Source organism: Melospiza georgiana, chromosome 2, assembly GCF_028018845.1.
Source record: "Melospiza georgiana isolate bMelGeo1 chromosome 2, bMelGeo1.pri, whole genome shotgun sequence".
In the NCBI taxonomy this organism is placed as follows: domain Eukaryota; kingdom Metazoa; phylum Chordata; class Aves; order Passeriformes; family Passerellidae; genus Melospiza; species Melospiza georgiana.
The window spans coordinates 23,049,207-23,063,142 of NC_080431.1; the positions used below are offsets into that span (position 1 = coordinate 23,049,207).

The window sequence follows — 13,936 nt, forward strand, 5'->3', positions numbered from 1 at the left end:
AATGTAAACCATTCAAATGACACTTTGTAATTTTCATTTAACAAAATACATCAATGAATGTAAGAAATTATTACACTAAGAAATTATTATTATCCTGAAAGTTTTCATATTATTATATATTTTTACAATGCAAGATATGTTCTGATCATTTTCTGAGCAACAATTGAGACAGCTAAAGTGAAAAGCAGGAGTGTAAAACCTGAACAAAACTTTTTTTATTTACTGCATAAACACTAAGACTATCACCATTTTACACAATACAAGGTAAAGAGACTATCATCACATCTTTGTTGGCAAACAAAACCTGGCTAGAAGCTCTAAGAGGCACCATGCCAAGGTACTGATCTGAACATTACCAAGTGCTCCACAACACAGCATTTCAATGCTTACAGAGGTTTTTACTGAAAAATGTCACATCAAAGTCTTAATCCTTCTGTTTTGAGATTTCATCCAAGATCTCACCTCAGTGAGTTCAGTTGTGCTTGTCATGTTTTACCCTTGAAAGCTGATTTAGTGGCTTGCCTGTATGCCACTGGTGTTCCTAGAATGCATTTGATCTCTGCTAAGACTCTGATGACTTGGGTAATTAGTAACTTCCAATCTTACAAACTCAGTTACCTTAACTGGGACACTATGAATGAGAAACTAGGAAAAAAGTTTTAATTTTTTGAGTACTTAGGTCACTTGAAATCCTCACCTTTTTTCCTCCAGCTAGCTTCCTGCTTCCATCTTTCCTCTTACACTAACTATTTATTTACATGCTTTTTCAGATATTCATGGCTCAATTGGCACGAAGGCAGAAAATTAATCAGCTATAAAAGGCCAGCAATTAACCAGATATAAAAAGCACCTGCAAATGAAGCAAATCCACTTAATTCCTCTACTTTAAGTTGGTTTTGTCGGACTTTTTTTCAAGTGAGAACTAAAACAATGGATTAAGCAAAGACCACACTTGGCTAGGAATATCTCCAGATGCTTTTGCCATCAGTTCTGAGAAGTACATTGTGAGGAAACCTTACCTGAAAGACTCATGTCCGGGAGTGTCGATTATCAGCATGCCTGGAATTTTTATGTTCTCTCTGTCAAACTAACATTTCAAAATATTAGCCATCTTGTAGAAATTACACAAGAAGAAAAAAGAACAAAATAAGAGCTGGCAACATTACTGACAGTCTGCACTTGAAAAATCCAGATACATATTTTAAGGCCAGCACCCTCTATAAACCAAATCAGTCAACAGTAATTTCAACATAAAAAAAAAATGATGCAGCACATTCCAGGTGCCAACTGGCCACAAGCTAAGCTAAAATCTGTAAGACAAGGCAGCGTACAGAAGAAAAGCCATTTCAGGGTAGTGAGATGTACCATCCTTGGCTTGATTATTGTCTCCTCTCTCAAGTTTACAGGCTTACTGAGTTGAGTTAAATCTTGGAAAAAACCATTACTACACCAAGGCTTTACAGCCAGTTGCTTCTGCAAGCAAAATAGGATATAGTATCCAAAACAAATGATACAGAACAATTACTGTGTCAGTAACACGATAAAATTCATCACCCAGAAATTGGCCAAATTTCAGTACACACAGCAAAAGGTAAGTTTTCAACACAAAATACACTCAAGAGGCTTCAAGAGTCTCAATTTACAATCAAAATACTGACAAGTAAGCAGTCTGTGTACATATGTGCACTGTCCAGAACAGAGTGAACAGTATCTTCATATTTTTCTGAAGAAACAGCAATGCATTAACTGAAATCCAATGTATGTAAAATGAGACAGCCTGCCCTTTGCTGGGGGAATGATAGGAATTAAAAAACAACAGGCCACAAAATTAGAGCAGGGGGAAGTATCTGTCCATGCCAAGAAATCTCACAAGGCCTTTATTAGTCTACATTTCATTTTTGTTAAGATGCAGTTGTTGAAGTGCTATAACTTACATTTTTCACCATCTTAGTTTGCTCATTAATAGCTTCAAGAGGAACATTAGTTGCACCAATCTGCTGAGTGATACCACCAGCTTCACCGTCCTGCACATTAGTGTGGCGGAGCTAAAGACAAAAAAGACCAGAAACTTTTGAGCACACTCTAATTCCTTCTGTCTTCAACCAAAGAAATAAATGCTTAAACAAGAGGTACAGGCAGTGCTTTCACACTCCACACCTTACCTTATCTAAAATTTTGGTCTTGCCCGTGTCTACATGCCCCAGGACACAGATAACTGGTGCTCTGAGCTTTTCAGTGTTCATATTTTTGCTGTTTTCAGCTCGTCGTTTCTATGTAAAAGACACATACAAATTGGTAAGTATAAATCAAAAACCACAGTTCACCTCTTCACCTGATTACATACACACAAACACAGAGTTAGTTGTAGGACTTACATTTTCAAGGCAATTTAAGGTCTGTCATCCCTCTTTTGGTAAATCAAAAATTTTTAACTAATGGTTACATTTTTGTTTGGTTGGTTCTTCTAACAGTCTAGCAGGCAAAGTTGTTATAAGCACTAACAGTAGCTTTGCTGAAGGTGCATTCTGAACGAGCACCTTGGGTGAGGAAACCAAGAACATCAGCAGCCATGAAAGCACTGAACACTTTAGACACATCTTTCAGAACTTGAAAATACCTATCTGTAAAAAACAAAAGCCTCTTTTTCCAGCAAGGATATAGAGGTGGAGGGGAACAACACTTAAGCTGCTGCCTTTGTGGTCAAGTTACCTAAAAAAAAAAAACTTTATCTTCACACAAAACAAAGTATTTTTTTTCTTAATTAATACAATTTCTGAACCTGCCTAAATATTAGCCCTGACACAACCACCATTTTGACAAATTTGACAAAATAAACTGAAAATTAATCTGTTTGTTATACAACACAAGAATCCAAGTGTACATCATACCTCAATTCTCCGTTTAGCTTTGTCATAAGCACGCTCCTCCTTAGTGCGGTCATCGTCAGAGTCATACTCAGAATCAGAGCTAATTTCCTTGCTGGGCTTCTTTTCCATAGATTGTTTTCCAATAGCTTGGGAGTCTGGCTCTCTCTCATCTGAAATCTTTTCATCCTCATCTTCACTGCCTTCACTGTCTTCAGATTCTTCACTCTCTTCTTCCTCTTCCTCCTCTTCCTCTTCCTCCTCCTCTTCATCATCCACTTCATTTTGTTCTTTGACTTCAATATGGACAGGTTTGCTCTCTGTTAAAAAAAAGAAAGAGTAAAGTAAAAATTCTCTATTAAAGTTTACACTTCTGGGGGCAGATGGCACCAAAAAGCAAGACACTATCAGAGAAGAACGAGGACTGAGAGTTGGCTCTACAATAAGTGCTTGTCAAGATCACTTTTCAACTTCCAATGTAAAAAAAAAAAAAAAAAACAACAGAAAAAAAAGTGTTTCATGTTCAGAGTTGTTGGCTTGTGTTTCAAATCCAGAAAGAAAGCAAATTTAGGATGGAGTGAAGAACGATATTATCAGCACACTTATGTTTAACATTATTTGCAAACATTCAGACATTCTTTAAAGTCATGTGCCCTTCATAAAGGAATAATGCACCAACATCTTTTTAATAAAGCCAAAATACTCCAAATCATTACTATATGGATTCTGTACACTACTGATCAGGAAGGCACATTTAAGCAGACATAATCAGAACAAATGGCCTCTTTTATGCCTATTTAAAAAAAAAATCTCATCTTCAGGTTTTCTTAAAAGGTTCAGAGAAGATGAGCATTTTTCATAGAAAATCTTCAATAAACAAACAAAAGAATTATCAATAAGTAATTTTCTTTCTTTGAAATCTTCCCATTTATAATCACCTGTAAAATCATAAAAGGCAAGCTGATGATCACTTTAAAATCATGGATTGTCCTCCTTACAACACTGCTGGCAGGCTCACTGCTCCTAGAGATTAGTAACATTTCCTTGCTACACTCATAGTCCATCAGCTTAGTAAAACACCAAATCTAATTCCCAGGAAGGCTCTTTTTCTGTATCCCATCAGCAGAGCCTTCAAAGCCAAGCAGTAAGAAGTGCTATGTCCTCTCCAGGACAGTGGTGACAAACTAAAACAAACACTCAAGAAGGCTAGCAGCCTTAGAATTTCAAAGCACCAGAGGAACACATCTGTGCTGGAATTAAATCCATTCTGGAGTATGTATCTGTATGTCAAGTACTACACTTGAAAGCACAGGTGTCAGAAGTATAGGCAAGTAACAAGTACTTGATGAATAAATAGTCTTTAAGAAGCAATTAAGACACTAAGGAGGCACCAAGTCCAGTAACCAACTCCTGTTCAGGACAGCTCACAGAAATACTTTCCTCCACCAATGGAAGAAAGTTATTCCTGCACTGCAGCACAGCCCCAAGTTTCCCATACACATTGCTGTTGAGTACAAATAGAATATGGCCTTTGGCACACATGCACAGGAATATTTATGTTCTGGCAATTCCTTCCTTTCTTCTAAACCTGCCTCTCAAAGAAGCATATCATAGAATCACAGAATAGTTTGGGGTGAATGGGACTTCAAAGACCTCCTACTTACAGCCTCCCTGCCAAGGGCAGGACACCTCCCACTACAGCAGGTTGCTCAAAGCCCCCTCCAACCTGGCCTTGAACACTTCCAGGGATGGGGATCCACAGCTTCTCTGGGCAACCTCTTCCAGCATCTCACCACCCTCACAGTAAAGAAGCTCTTCCTCAACTAAACCTACTCTCAGTTTGAATCAATTTCTCCTTGTTTTGTCACTACAAGCTCCTGTAAATAGTATCTCTCCATTTTCCTGTAGGCTCCCTTTAGGTACTGGAAGGCTGCAGTTAGGTCACCCCAGAGCCTTCTCTACTCCAGGCTGAACAATCCCAATTCTTTCAGCCTCTTCTTGTGAAGAATTTACTATAACATGCACACTTAACCTTCACACCATTTTATTCTCTCACTTCTTTGAAAACTTCTCACAGGGGTACTGTCTTAGATGCTGCCAGATTCACAGAATAAAAACACTACAGCTTTAAATTGTTACTAGAGAAATACAATAGCAGGTAAAAGGTTTCTCTAAGCTCACAGAGATGGTTTAAGCACATATTAGAGAAGAGGATTTTTACTCCCATAACAAAGGACAAAAAAATTACAACCCATTTATTTTAGATGCTAACTCCACAGAAGAGTATTTCCAAAGGGTTGTCTTAAGCAGTATTTCCATGGCTTCTGAAAGCTCTGCTTTTGAGAAGAGGTTCTTGTATGTATTTATCATCATATTTACCTCACAATTTATCTAACAGAGCAGAGGAAAAATCTAAGTAAAATATTGTTTTCAATAGAAACAGAAAACTTCGTCCAAAGCCTCTTAACCAGAAAAAACATACATCTGGTATTTACATGCCCACCTTTCTCTGCATCTTCATCGCTAACCATAGCTTCCCAGTCATCCAGACCTGCATCTTCTGTGTCATCTTCTTCCTCCTTTTCTTCTGAAACCAAGAAACCCAATACTGAAGTTAAAAAACTCAGTCCAGCAAGATATAACATTTTTAGATGCTCCTTCTTTTGACATACTGACAACTGCAACTCACAAGTTTGCTCTTACCATAATTCTCTTGAAGTATCTCCACACTCCATAAAAAGATGCTGCATACTTAAAAAATAATATCCAATTCTCTCCACAAAAATCATGTAGTGCTAGCATCTTTGCCTAGACAAACTTTTGTGGAAGAGACAGAAAACCTACTCATCTGGTTCCTGTCTGCATATCATGCCAATGCCTGCATAATGCCTGCCACACAAACCTGCACCACAATCATGATCCTTGCAAGGAGTTGCCCAATTAACAGTCACCATGTGTAACAAAGTAGCAGAGAAACAAGAATATAAGTCACAGTAGAATTTTACCTAGTGAGAATATACAAATTGTCTATAAAAAGGACACCAGGTGCCTTAACATAAATACATCATGGATTCCAGAAGCATTAAACATATTAATTCAGCAGGAATTTGGTTACATTTATGAAAAGACTGCAGGTCTTAGTAAGACATGAATGGAAAAATGCAAACATACAACCCTCTCCAAAAGAGGCATTATACAACATATGTTTGCTGCAGCACATGTGCCATAAATTTCAGCTCTCTGAAATGAAGACTAAGTTCCACACTGCTAGAATATTAGCTAGGAACTAATGTTCTGCCAGTGAGCCCTTCTCTTAAGGCAATAGAATGGCAATCTTGTAACGTGGTGTTTTTTTTTTTTTCTAGGTCAAGCTAGAATCACAGGACACATTTAGCTTTGCTTTCAAAAGCTGCACATTTTGTCAGTATTTGTCTGACTTAAGAAAGGTAAAAACTGAAACAGTCTCCTTGCAGAGAAAGAAGTCCAGTACAATATGATTTTGACCAAGCAAGTATTGTGTATAGGCAAAGATGAGGGCAACAGTCTGATCAGCAAACTTGCTGATAACTCAGTTTCACAAGCAAACACAATTTCTTCATTCTGCACCAGTGAAAGCAAAACATGTGGCATAAAGAGTACAATCACTGTGAATATTGCACTATCAATTCTAGAAGCAGCAACTTCCTCCCTACCTCCACCTAACTGTTGACAAAACATACTTGTAAAAGCAAGTGAAAAGTCAAGGGAACAAATAAGGCACTGAATGTGCTCATTTCAGATAACTGATCAAGCCAATTGAACACTGGAGCTGAACACTGGAGTTCACCCAAAATAAGGAACCTTTACCACACTCATTTTGAAGCTTCATGCCTTTTACTCCACAAAATTTCATCAATTCCTCCCTGAAGAAAGGAGGAAAAAAAAAAAAAAGAAAAGGCAACTGCCTCAAGAAAAGATGGCCATTCAGCCCTATCCAGCAAGGTCCAATAACTATCATGCAGCACTGACACACAAGCTTAAATGTTTGAAATTTATTAGCATCACCACTAACCTGGATCTACAGGAAGAGGAGCCTCTTCTTTCACTGGTGTTTCCAGTTCTACAGCATCTTCAGCTGGGGAAGTTACCTCCACACTTTCTGCAACTGCAAGACAGGAAGCTGGTTGCTACATCCTTTCAAAGTGCAAATTGACTGACTTACAGAGACAGTTCCACTCCAGCTTATTTGGAAAACACTTGGCCTTCTAAGCAGTTGAACACATTTATAAGATAGGTCAGCTATTGACATTAAAAACTCCTCATTTTCTTTAAAAGACAAGAGAAAACAAAGTAATATTAGTGAACTACCCACACCTCCCCTACTGCTCCATTAAAAATGGAAACTAAAAAAAAAAGAAAAAAAAATTAATGATACAACTCAGATAAGCATAATTTTCAATTCTTTACAAACACTCCATAAATGATAAGCAGGCACATAACTAATGTCAAAAAAAAAAAAAAAAAAGAAGAAAAAACAGCTAAGCAAGAAATACATCTGAAATTTTCAAACTAAGGGTTAGGCTTGAGAAAAGCCACAGTAATCCCATGGAGGAAAGTAACAAACCACAAAAGTAAGAAACTGACACATTCAACCTACAACTACCAGTGCAATGAATTCCAAGGTTTCAAAAATGCAAGCTCTTTGAACTGCTCTGAACAACTTGCACCCAGGAGCTGAAAACTGGTTTTATATACCAGAAAGCAAATGAACAAACTGTCTCCAATTTAAAAGTATTACAACTAGGATCAATGTAATTTCATCCTGGGACAAACTCAGACTTTGTTATAAGTCACTCTTATTTAAACTACTTTGTATTTGATGTACATATGCACACAAAGCACTCAACATCACATTTGTAAAAGGCCTTTACGACATGTACATCCCCAACATTTAGAAAATCTAAACCCCAAACTGAAATTAGCTTAAGATCAGCTGATTCATTTTAGAAATAATTCCAGAAATGTGACTGATCAATTAGGTATCCCTATATGCAAACTACACCTTCTTTATTTTCTGGCTGCTGCTGCTGCTTCTTTCTCTTTTTGTCTTCATATATTGGCCTCTTCTTTGGCACAGAGTCTTTCGATGGCACTTCAACACCTGCAAAACAAAGAAAAACCTGTTAAAAAGAAAATCCAGATAATTAATAAACATAAACTTTGGTTTAAATAAGAACATGTTTTCAAAAACTGGAAGATGAAGGAAGAAAGAGTAGAAAGCAGGTTCAATGCTTATTTTATCATTTTTAAAAGTTTGAATTCAAAAGCTAGAAAACTTGAAAGAAGTATAGTTCTTCAGATACTCCTGACTGCTCTCATAAAGAAGTCAGATAACTGGAGGAAGGCAATGGCAATGAAACAAAAAATAAACAAAGCAATCAGATTCTACGGCTGTAGGTTTGAAGTTATCACAAATCTGCATAAAATGCCATGAACACAAATGTCATGATTAACAATTTAAGATCTGCTATGTAAAAATTCACTTAAAACCTGTCTGCCAATAGTCCTAGTTTCAGACAATTTGGAGCAGTTCACAGGCAGAACTCTTCTTAAATGCTTAAGGTTATTCAGCAGGTAACATTTTCCCTCTTGCTGTGAGGGAAGGTTTGTGTTTTTCAATTTGTTTTGGTTGTTCAGGCTTTTGGGTTTTGGTTTGTTTTTTGGTTTTAAGGGTTTTTTAATTGTACAATACTGATGGTTTCAGGTATTAAAATAATGCCAGGTTCAATTCACCAGCTTCATCTTTGCCTCACCACAAAGTGGGTGCTGTAATATATGAAGGGATTCCATCAAAACCAGAAGTTTGGTGCGAAGACAAATTAAAAACTGATTTACTGCTGCACATTCAATTTTTTTTTCAGGTTTTTTTTGATATTGCAAATCTGACAAAAATGCAGTTGTAGGGGTACAAACAGAAAGATAGTACTAGCTACAGCAACAACCAAGGAGAAATAGCCTTCATGTATGTTTAAGAGCTGCAAACATTTTACAAGCTATGAAGATTCCTACATTTATACATCCACCTACCAGTAAAGTGTCAGATACTGTACTCTACAAATACACTCAGCTCCCACAAAGTACTTTCTTTTTTTAGTCACAAACCAGTTACCAAGAACAATTTAGGACATTTTACTTACAACATATTGGACAATTTTACTTCATTCTAATGGAGACAGATTATATTTCACAGAAAAGCAGGAAAGCTCTTACATACTCCTGGCAAACCCCAGAGAAAAACATATCTTCTCCGTGGATTTCCCCATTGTTCTTGATGCAAAACAGTGCACTTGCCTAACTAAGCAGGTGTATTAATTCAACAAGATCCACATCACTGGTCTAACAAGACCTTCAGCACAGCCCATGTGCTTTTCCTGGCCTTTAGACTACACCACTTCTTTAAGTGCTTTTTCCTAAGTTTCAAAAGTAACATCTTTAAACTTTATTGATTTTTGTCTTACACTTTAGATATCCAGCTTTATTAAAAAGCTGTATATCTAAAGTGTAAGACAAAAATACAGGCACTTAAATTTGCTTAAGAAATAAAGGGGAAGGGAGGGCACACACTGCCTTTCTCGACAACAGAGCAGCTTTAGATGGAATCACTCAGTACTTGCCCTCCTAGCTCCAGACAGAAAAAAAATAAACACAGAGCCATAATGGATATAAAGTTTGGTTGGGGTTTTTGGTTCAGTTGGGTTTTAATAATTATTAAGCTCCACTGCTTACCCTGAGCTTGGAGTAATTTAAGAGTAGCCTCTGCTCTGGCTCTGGCTTCTCGCTGAGCTTTTGTTAAAAGCTTTCCCTCTTTCTTCAAACGCTCCTTCCTCTCTTTTTCCTTCTGTTTCTTCCTTTCTTTCCTCTCTTGCTCTAAGCGTTCCTAGAGAAAGAGAAATAAACATGCAGAAACCTTAAAGCATGCTTTACACAAAAGCTGCCCAAGCACATTCTGTTTACAAGAACATATTAAGGATTAATTCACTAACTGCACCAGCAAGCAGAGAGATTAAAGTTACTCCCTTATTTTATCACTGGAGTGAGAGATACGGTACCTCCTCTTTGCGCTTGGCTTCAAGTTCTTCCAGTCGTCTTATGCGTTCTTCCTCCTCTCTTTTGGCCCTTTCCTCCTCCTCTTTCATTTTAGCCAAGGCCTCTTGCATGGCTTTCACTGTGGCTTTACTGGGGCCCTTCTTCTTCTCTTTCTCTTTTTCTTCTTTCTCACCTTTCTTTTTTTTCTTGTCTTTTTTCTTTTTGTCCCCCTCATTGTCATCAGCTACAGAAAGAAGAGGCATATTTTCAAAGACCCCAGAAATTTCAAAGATACTCTAAGTACAATTTATGTTTTAAATATGATAAATAACATCAAATGAGGAATATTTTCACTGGCTACTGCATAAACATTTCATAATGAAAACAATTAAACTCTCTTACGTCATGGCCTGAAGTCTTAAAGTATCAGAGTAACAGAGAAGTGGAAAAGTACTCTTGCAATAGAGAACTGTAATCATATACTGTAATGAGAATTCACCATTTGGCTTGTTTTCTCATACACCTGAACAAACTACAGGCCAGACAACACAGCCACCTGTGAGCCAACACAGAGGCAGACAAGGCTACCAAATTTCTAATACTCACAATTCAAAATAAACCAACACACTAACCTCACTGCCTGACATCTCTCTGCCTTATGAAAACTATAGTATTTAATTTAAAGTTTAAGAAACCACGTTACAAACCTTCTGTTCCTGCAGCAGTCTCTCCTTTCTCCCCTGTAACTTCAGGAGAAGCCTTCTCTTCAGCTTTTTTTAGAGATTCCTTTGGCTTTGCTGGTTCTTTACCACCTTCTAATTCCTCCTTCTCCTTCTGCTTCCTCAATTTGGCTTTTTCTTCTTCACGTTTTTTTCTTTCACGTTCTTTTTTTTCTGCCTTTTTCTGAGCCACTGTTTTTACTTTGAATGAAGGTTCTTCTTCATCATCCCCACTCTCTGCAGCAGGAGCAGACTTTGGCTTTTGGTTTTTCTTTTGTCCTTTCCTAGACTGGGAAACCTCATCTGATTCATCACCACTCTCGCCTGCAGACATTCCTCCCCCACGCTCTTTGCTTTTCTTAATGTTAGTTTCATCTTCTTCTGACAAATCGTGTTTTTTATTTGACTTTTGAGTTTTCCCTTTGCTTTTCTTAAGCTGTGTCTCATGATCATCATCATCACTGCCAGAAAGCATGTCTTGTTTTGCTTTCTGAGTTTTTTTGGATTTTTTATCTTTATCTTCCACTTCCTCACTGTCATAGTCATTCTCCAGATTGGCTTTTTTATTCTTTCCTTTTCTTTTTTTATCTTGCTTTGATATGCTTTCTTCATGGTCATTTTCAACCTGGTAATTAAACAATTCAATAATCAGCCATGAAAATTACTTGCCATCATGAACTAAGCATTGAGATTCATCAAGAAAAACCTCTCTTATTGAGCACAAAGTTTGAAAGCAAAAGCTACTCCTGCTGAGTGTACCATACTTCAGCCCACAAGAAAGATTTATTCTGATTGGATTTGAATAGTTGTCAGCATGACATTTTTTTTGTGACTGACTTTTTACTATGAAAATATGATCAAATATAATTAAAAGACCATGCTAGCCACACATTTCACATAGCATTTCTACTACACTAAAAGTTCTCTGGGACAGAAGTATCTCATATTTTAATTATTTCCCACTAAAAAGCCCACCTCCCTCTCAGTGTTCACCTTTCCTGTAGAAGGTTGTTCCCTGTCAACTTTCCCTCCTTGCGCCTCTATTGACAGTTCCTCCAGCTCCTTCAGGATATCATCTTCACTAAAATAAGAAAGAAGTTAGGGCACTTAAGTAACTGAGTTTTTGGACAATGGAGTAAGATCAGGCAGGTGGAAAAAAAACCCTAACTTACTCAAAATCTTGTTTCTTCTTCTCTTTTTTCTTTTTGCCTTTGGATTTTTGAGGCTCTTGATCCTTTGCAGCTCCAGCACCTTCTATCTCAGCAGCAAGGGCATCAATATCAATATCATCTTTTGCACTGAAATTAAGAAGGAAAGCAGGGTTATCACTAGTTCAAATGTTAGGTTTACATAAGTAGAAGCCATTTGAATAAAAAAAATAAAAATTTCAAAGTGCAAAATCAATCCTGAAGCATACAATGCAGGAAAAAATGCTCCATGTTTAACAAACGATTATGCACTGTTACCTTATTCCACTCAGTAGGAAGGGAAGGAAAAAACCTTCACACATGTGGTCTGCTTGAAGGGAGGTGGAACAATAAAACACATTCTGTTCTTGCAACCTCAGCATTGAAAGTTTAGCTGTGCAATTTGATGTAACTTCTTGGAAGAATGTAACTAGACTGTTTGCCTTTGGTCCTCCAAAAGATAAGTTGTTTGGCCCTTCAATTCACAGGTGTCATTGATAGAAAAGCAGCCATCACAATCAAAGTGTAAAAATAAAGCACAAATTTACAGCCAGGGGATATCCCACTAAGAGATATTTATCTGCTCCTTCAAACACCCTCTAGCAAACAAAAAAACTGCTGTATTTTTATTCAGCAAATAAGTGAAAGTTCTCTACAGCTTCCAACTCACATTAACAGTTACCTGTGCCTTGCCATCAGACAAAAAATTTTATTATCTTTCAAGAAAAGAAGTCTCACAGATGAACAGAGTTCAGCCCCAAGCCAGACTTTAAAGCATATAATAAAAAATACCAATGCAGTTGGCAAGCAATCATTTGTACCACTTGCCTTAGTATTACCTCTTTGAGGCCTAAAGAAAGTCAAAGAAGGTTTTGTACAGGCATTTTACCTAATCACACTCACAGTACAATTGTAGGAAAGGAGACTGATTTACTCCATGCTTCACACTTAGAGCTTCGATACGGAGATCAAAACTGGTCTGATGCTACTTTTATCACAACTTGCAATTTCAAAACTCATTTATTCAACAAGCTGTTAATATTTCATTTAACTGCCTCTTAGACAACTGGACAGAAAACTGTTGTTTTATAATTTCACTGTCCCATTTATTAGCAGCCACTCCGGATAAATCAGCCAAAGGCTGACTCACCAAATACCCAAAACTATATCCAGAAAATAAGAGAAATAAATTTCTTCCAGATTCAGGACTTTCAAGATATCAGCAAATTCTAAACTACCAGAGCTTCAGTTTTGCCAATTTATAAATCCAGAAGTTGAATCTTAATAAGGAAAACCAAGTATTTCATTAGTCAGCTACAGATTCTAAAATTAAGTAAGTCTAAGTTGCAGTTCTCTTTGCAAAAAGGAAAGGGCTGGAATCTTCTGCAAGTGAATGCTGACATACTGGGAATATCCAAGTCACCAAAATTGTCTACATGTGACAACAGCACAATTAAGCAACAAAGTATGTCATTTCTTTAAAGGCCAAGATTGATTATTTGTATTTTTAAATCTTATCTTTTCTTCTGGGTAGACTGGACAAACCAAATAAAAAGCTGCACAACAAAGTACCTCACAGTACAGCACCGGTATTGCCAGAGACACTTTTAGTCAAGAGAAGAAAAAACACACCTAAAATACACCTAGGAACACTTCCTCATGTGCTCATTTGTAATACATTTGTCAAAAGAAATTTTGTCTCAAATAGTTAATGCAAGTTCTCTAAAGTAATCCTTGCCTCCCTCAAGAGAAAATACACATTTTGGCCATTCTCACCCTAAGACGATTTGATGCTTCAGCAGTTCAAGTGCCATTTTTATAAGCAGTTTAATTGGCTATATATCAGGGCTAACAGCTAAAATAAAAATGCCACTCACTTCTCTACCTAGAATTAAAGCCCTAATGTCAGGCTAACTACATTACATCCAGGCCTACACATAGGCCCTCAAACTTGTTTTTGCATTGATTGCTGAGTATCAAGTTCATTAAGCACATTTGCTTACCTTCTTTTCCTCTAGGGGTTAATGGAGGAGACTGAGTCACACCCAAGCCTGAAGCAGATTTAAAGCACCAAACATGTGCTCTACTACTGCTTCCTGCA

General features: G+C 37.2%; 1 protein-coding gene across 1 annotated transcript in view; it reads right to left on the minus strand.

Annotated features, from left to right (window-relative positions):
* EIF5B (eukaryotic translation initiation factor 5B) overlaps positions 1-13,936 on the minus strand; it is a 36,634-nt gene that overhangs the window by 11,017 nt on the left and 11,681 nt on the right. Inside the window, exons 2-13 of the mRNA XM_058045432.1 lie at positions 11,821-11,946; positions 11,642-11,729; positions 10,637-11,273; positions 9,953-10,173; positions 9,630-9,780; positions 7,906-8,004; positions 6,916-7,008; positions 5,368-5,451; positions 2,889-3,184; positions 2,163-2,270; positions 1,935-2,045; positions 1,020-1,087 (exon numbers count right to left, since the gene is read on the minus strand). Of these exons, the coding sequence (XP_057901415.1) occupies positions 1,020-1,087; positions 1,935-2,045; positions 2,163-2,270; positions 2,889-3,184; positions 5,368-5,451; positions 6,916-7,008; positions 7,906-8,004; positions 9,630-9,780; positions 9,953-10,173; positions 10,637-11,273; positions 11,642-11,729; positions 11,821-11,946 (2,082 nt within the window). The remainder of the gene's footprint in view (positions 1-1,019; positions 1,088-1,934; positions 2,046-2,162; positions 2,271-2,888; positions 3,185-5,367; positions 5,452-6,915; positions 7,009-7,905; positions 8,005-9,629; positions 9,781-9,952; positions 10,174-10,636; positions 11,274-11,641; positions 11,730-11,820; positions 11,947-13,936) is intronic.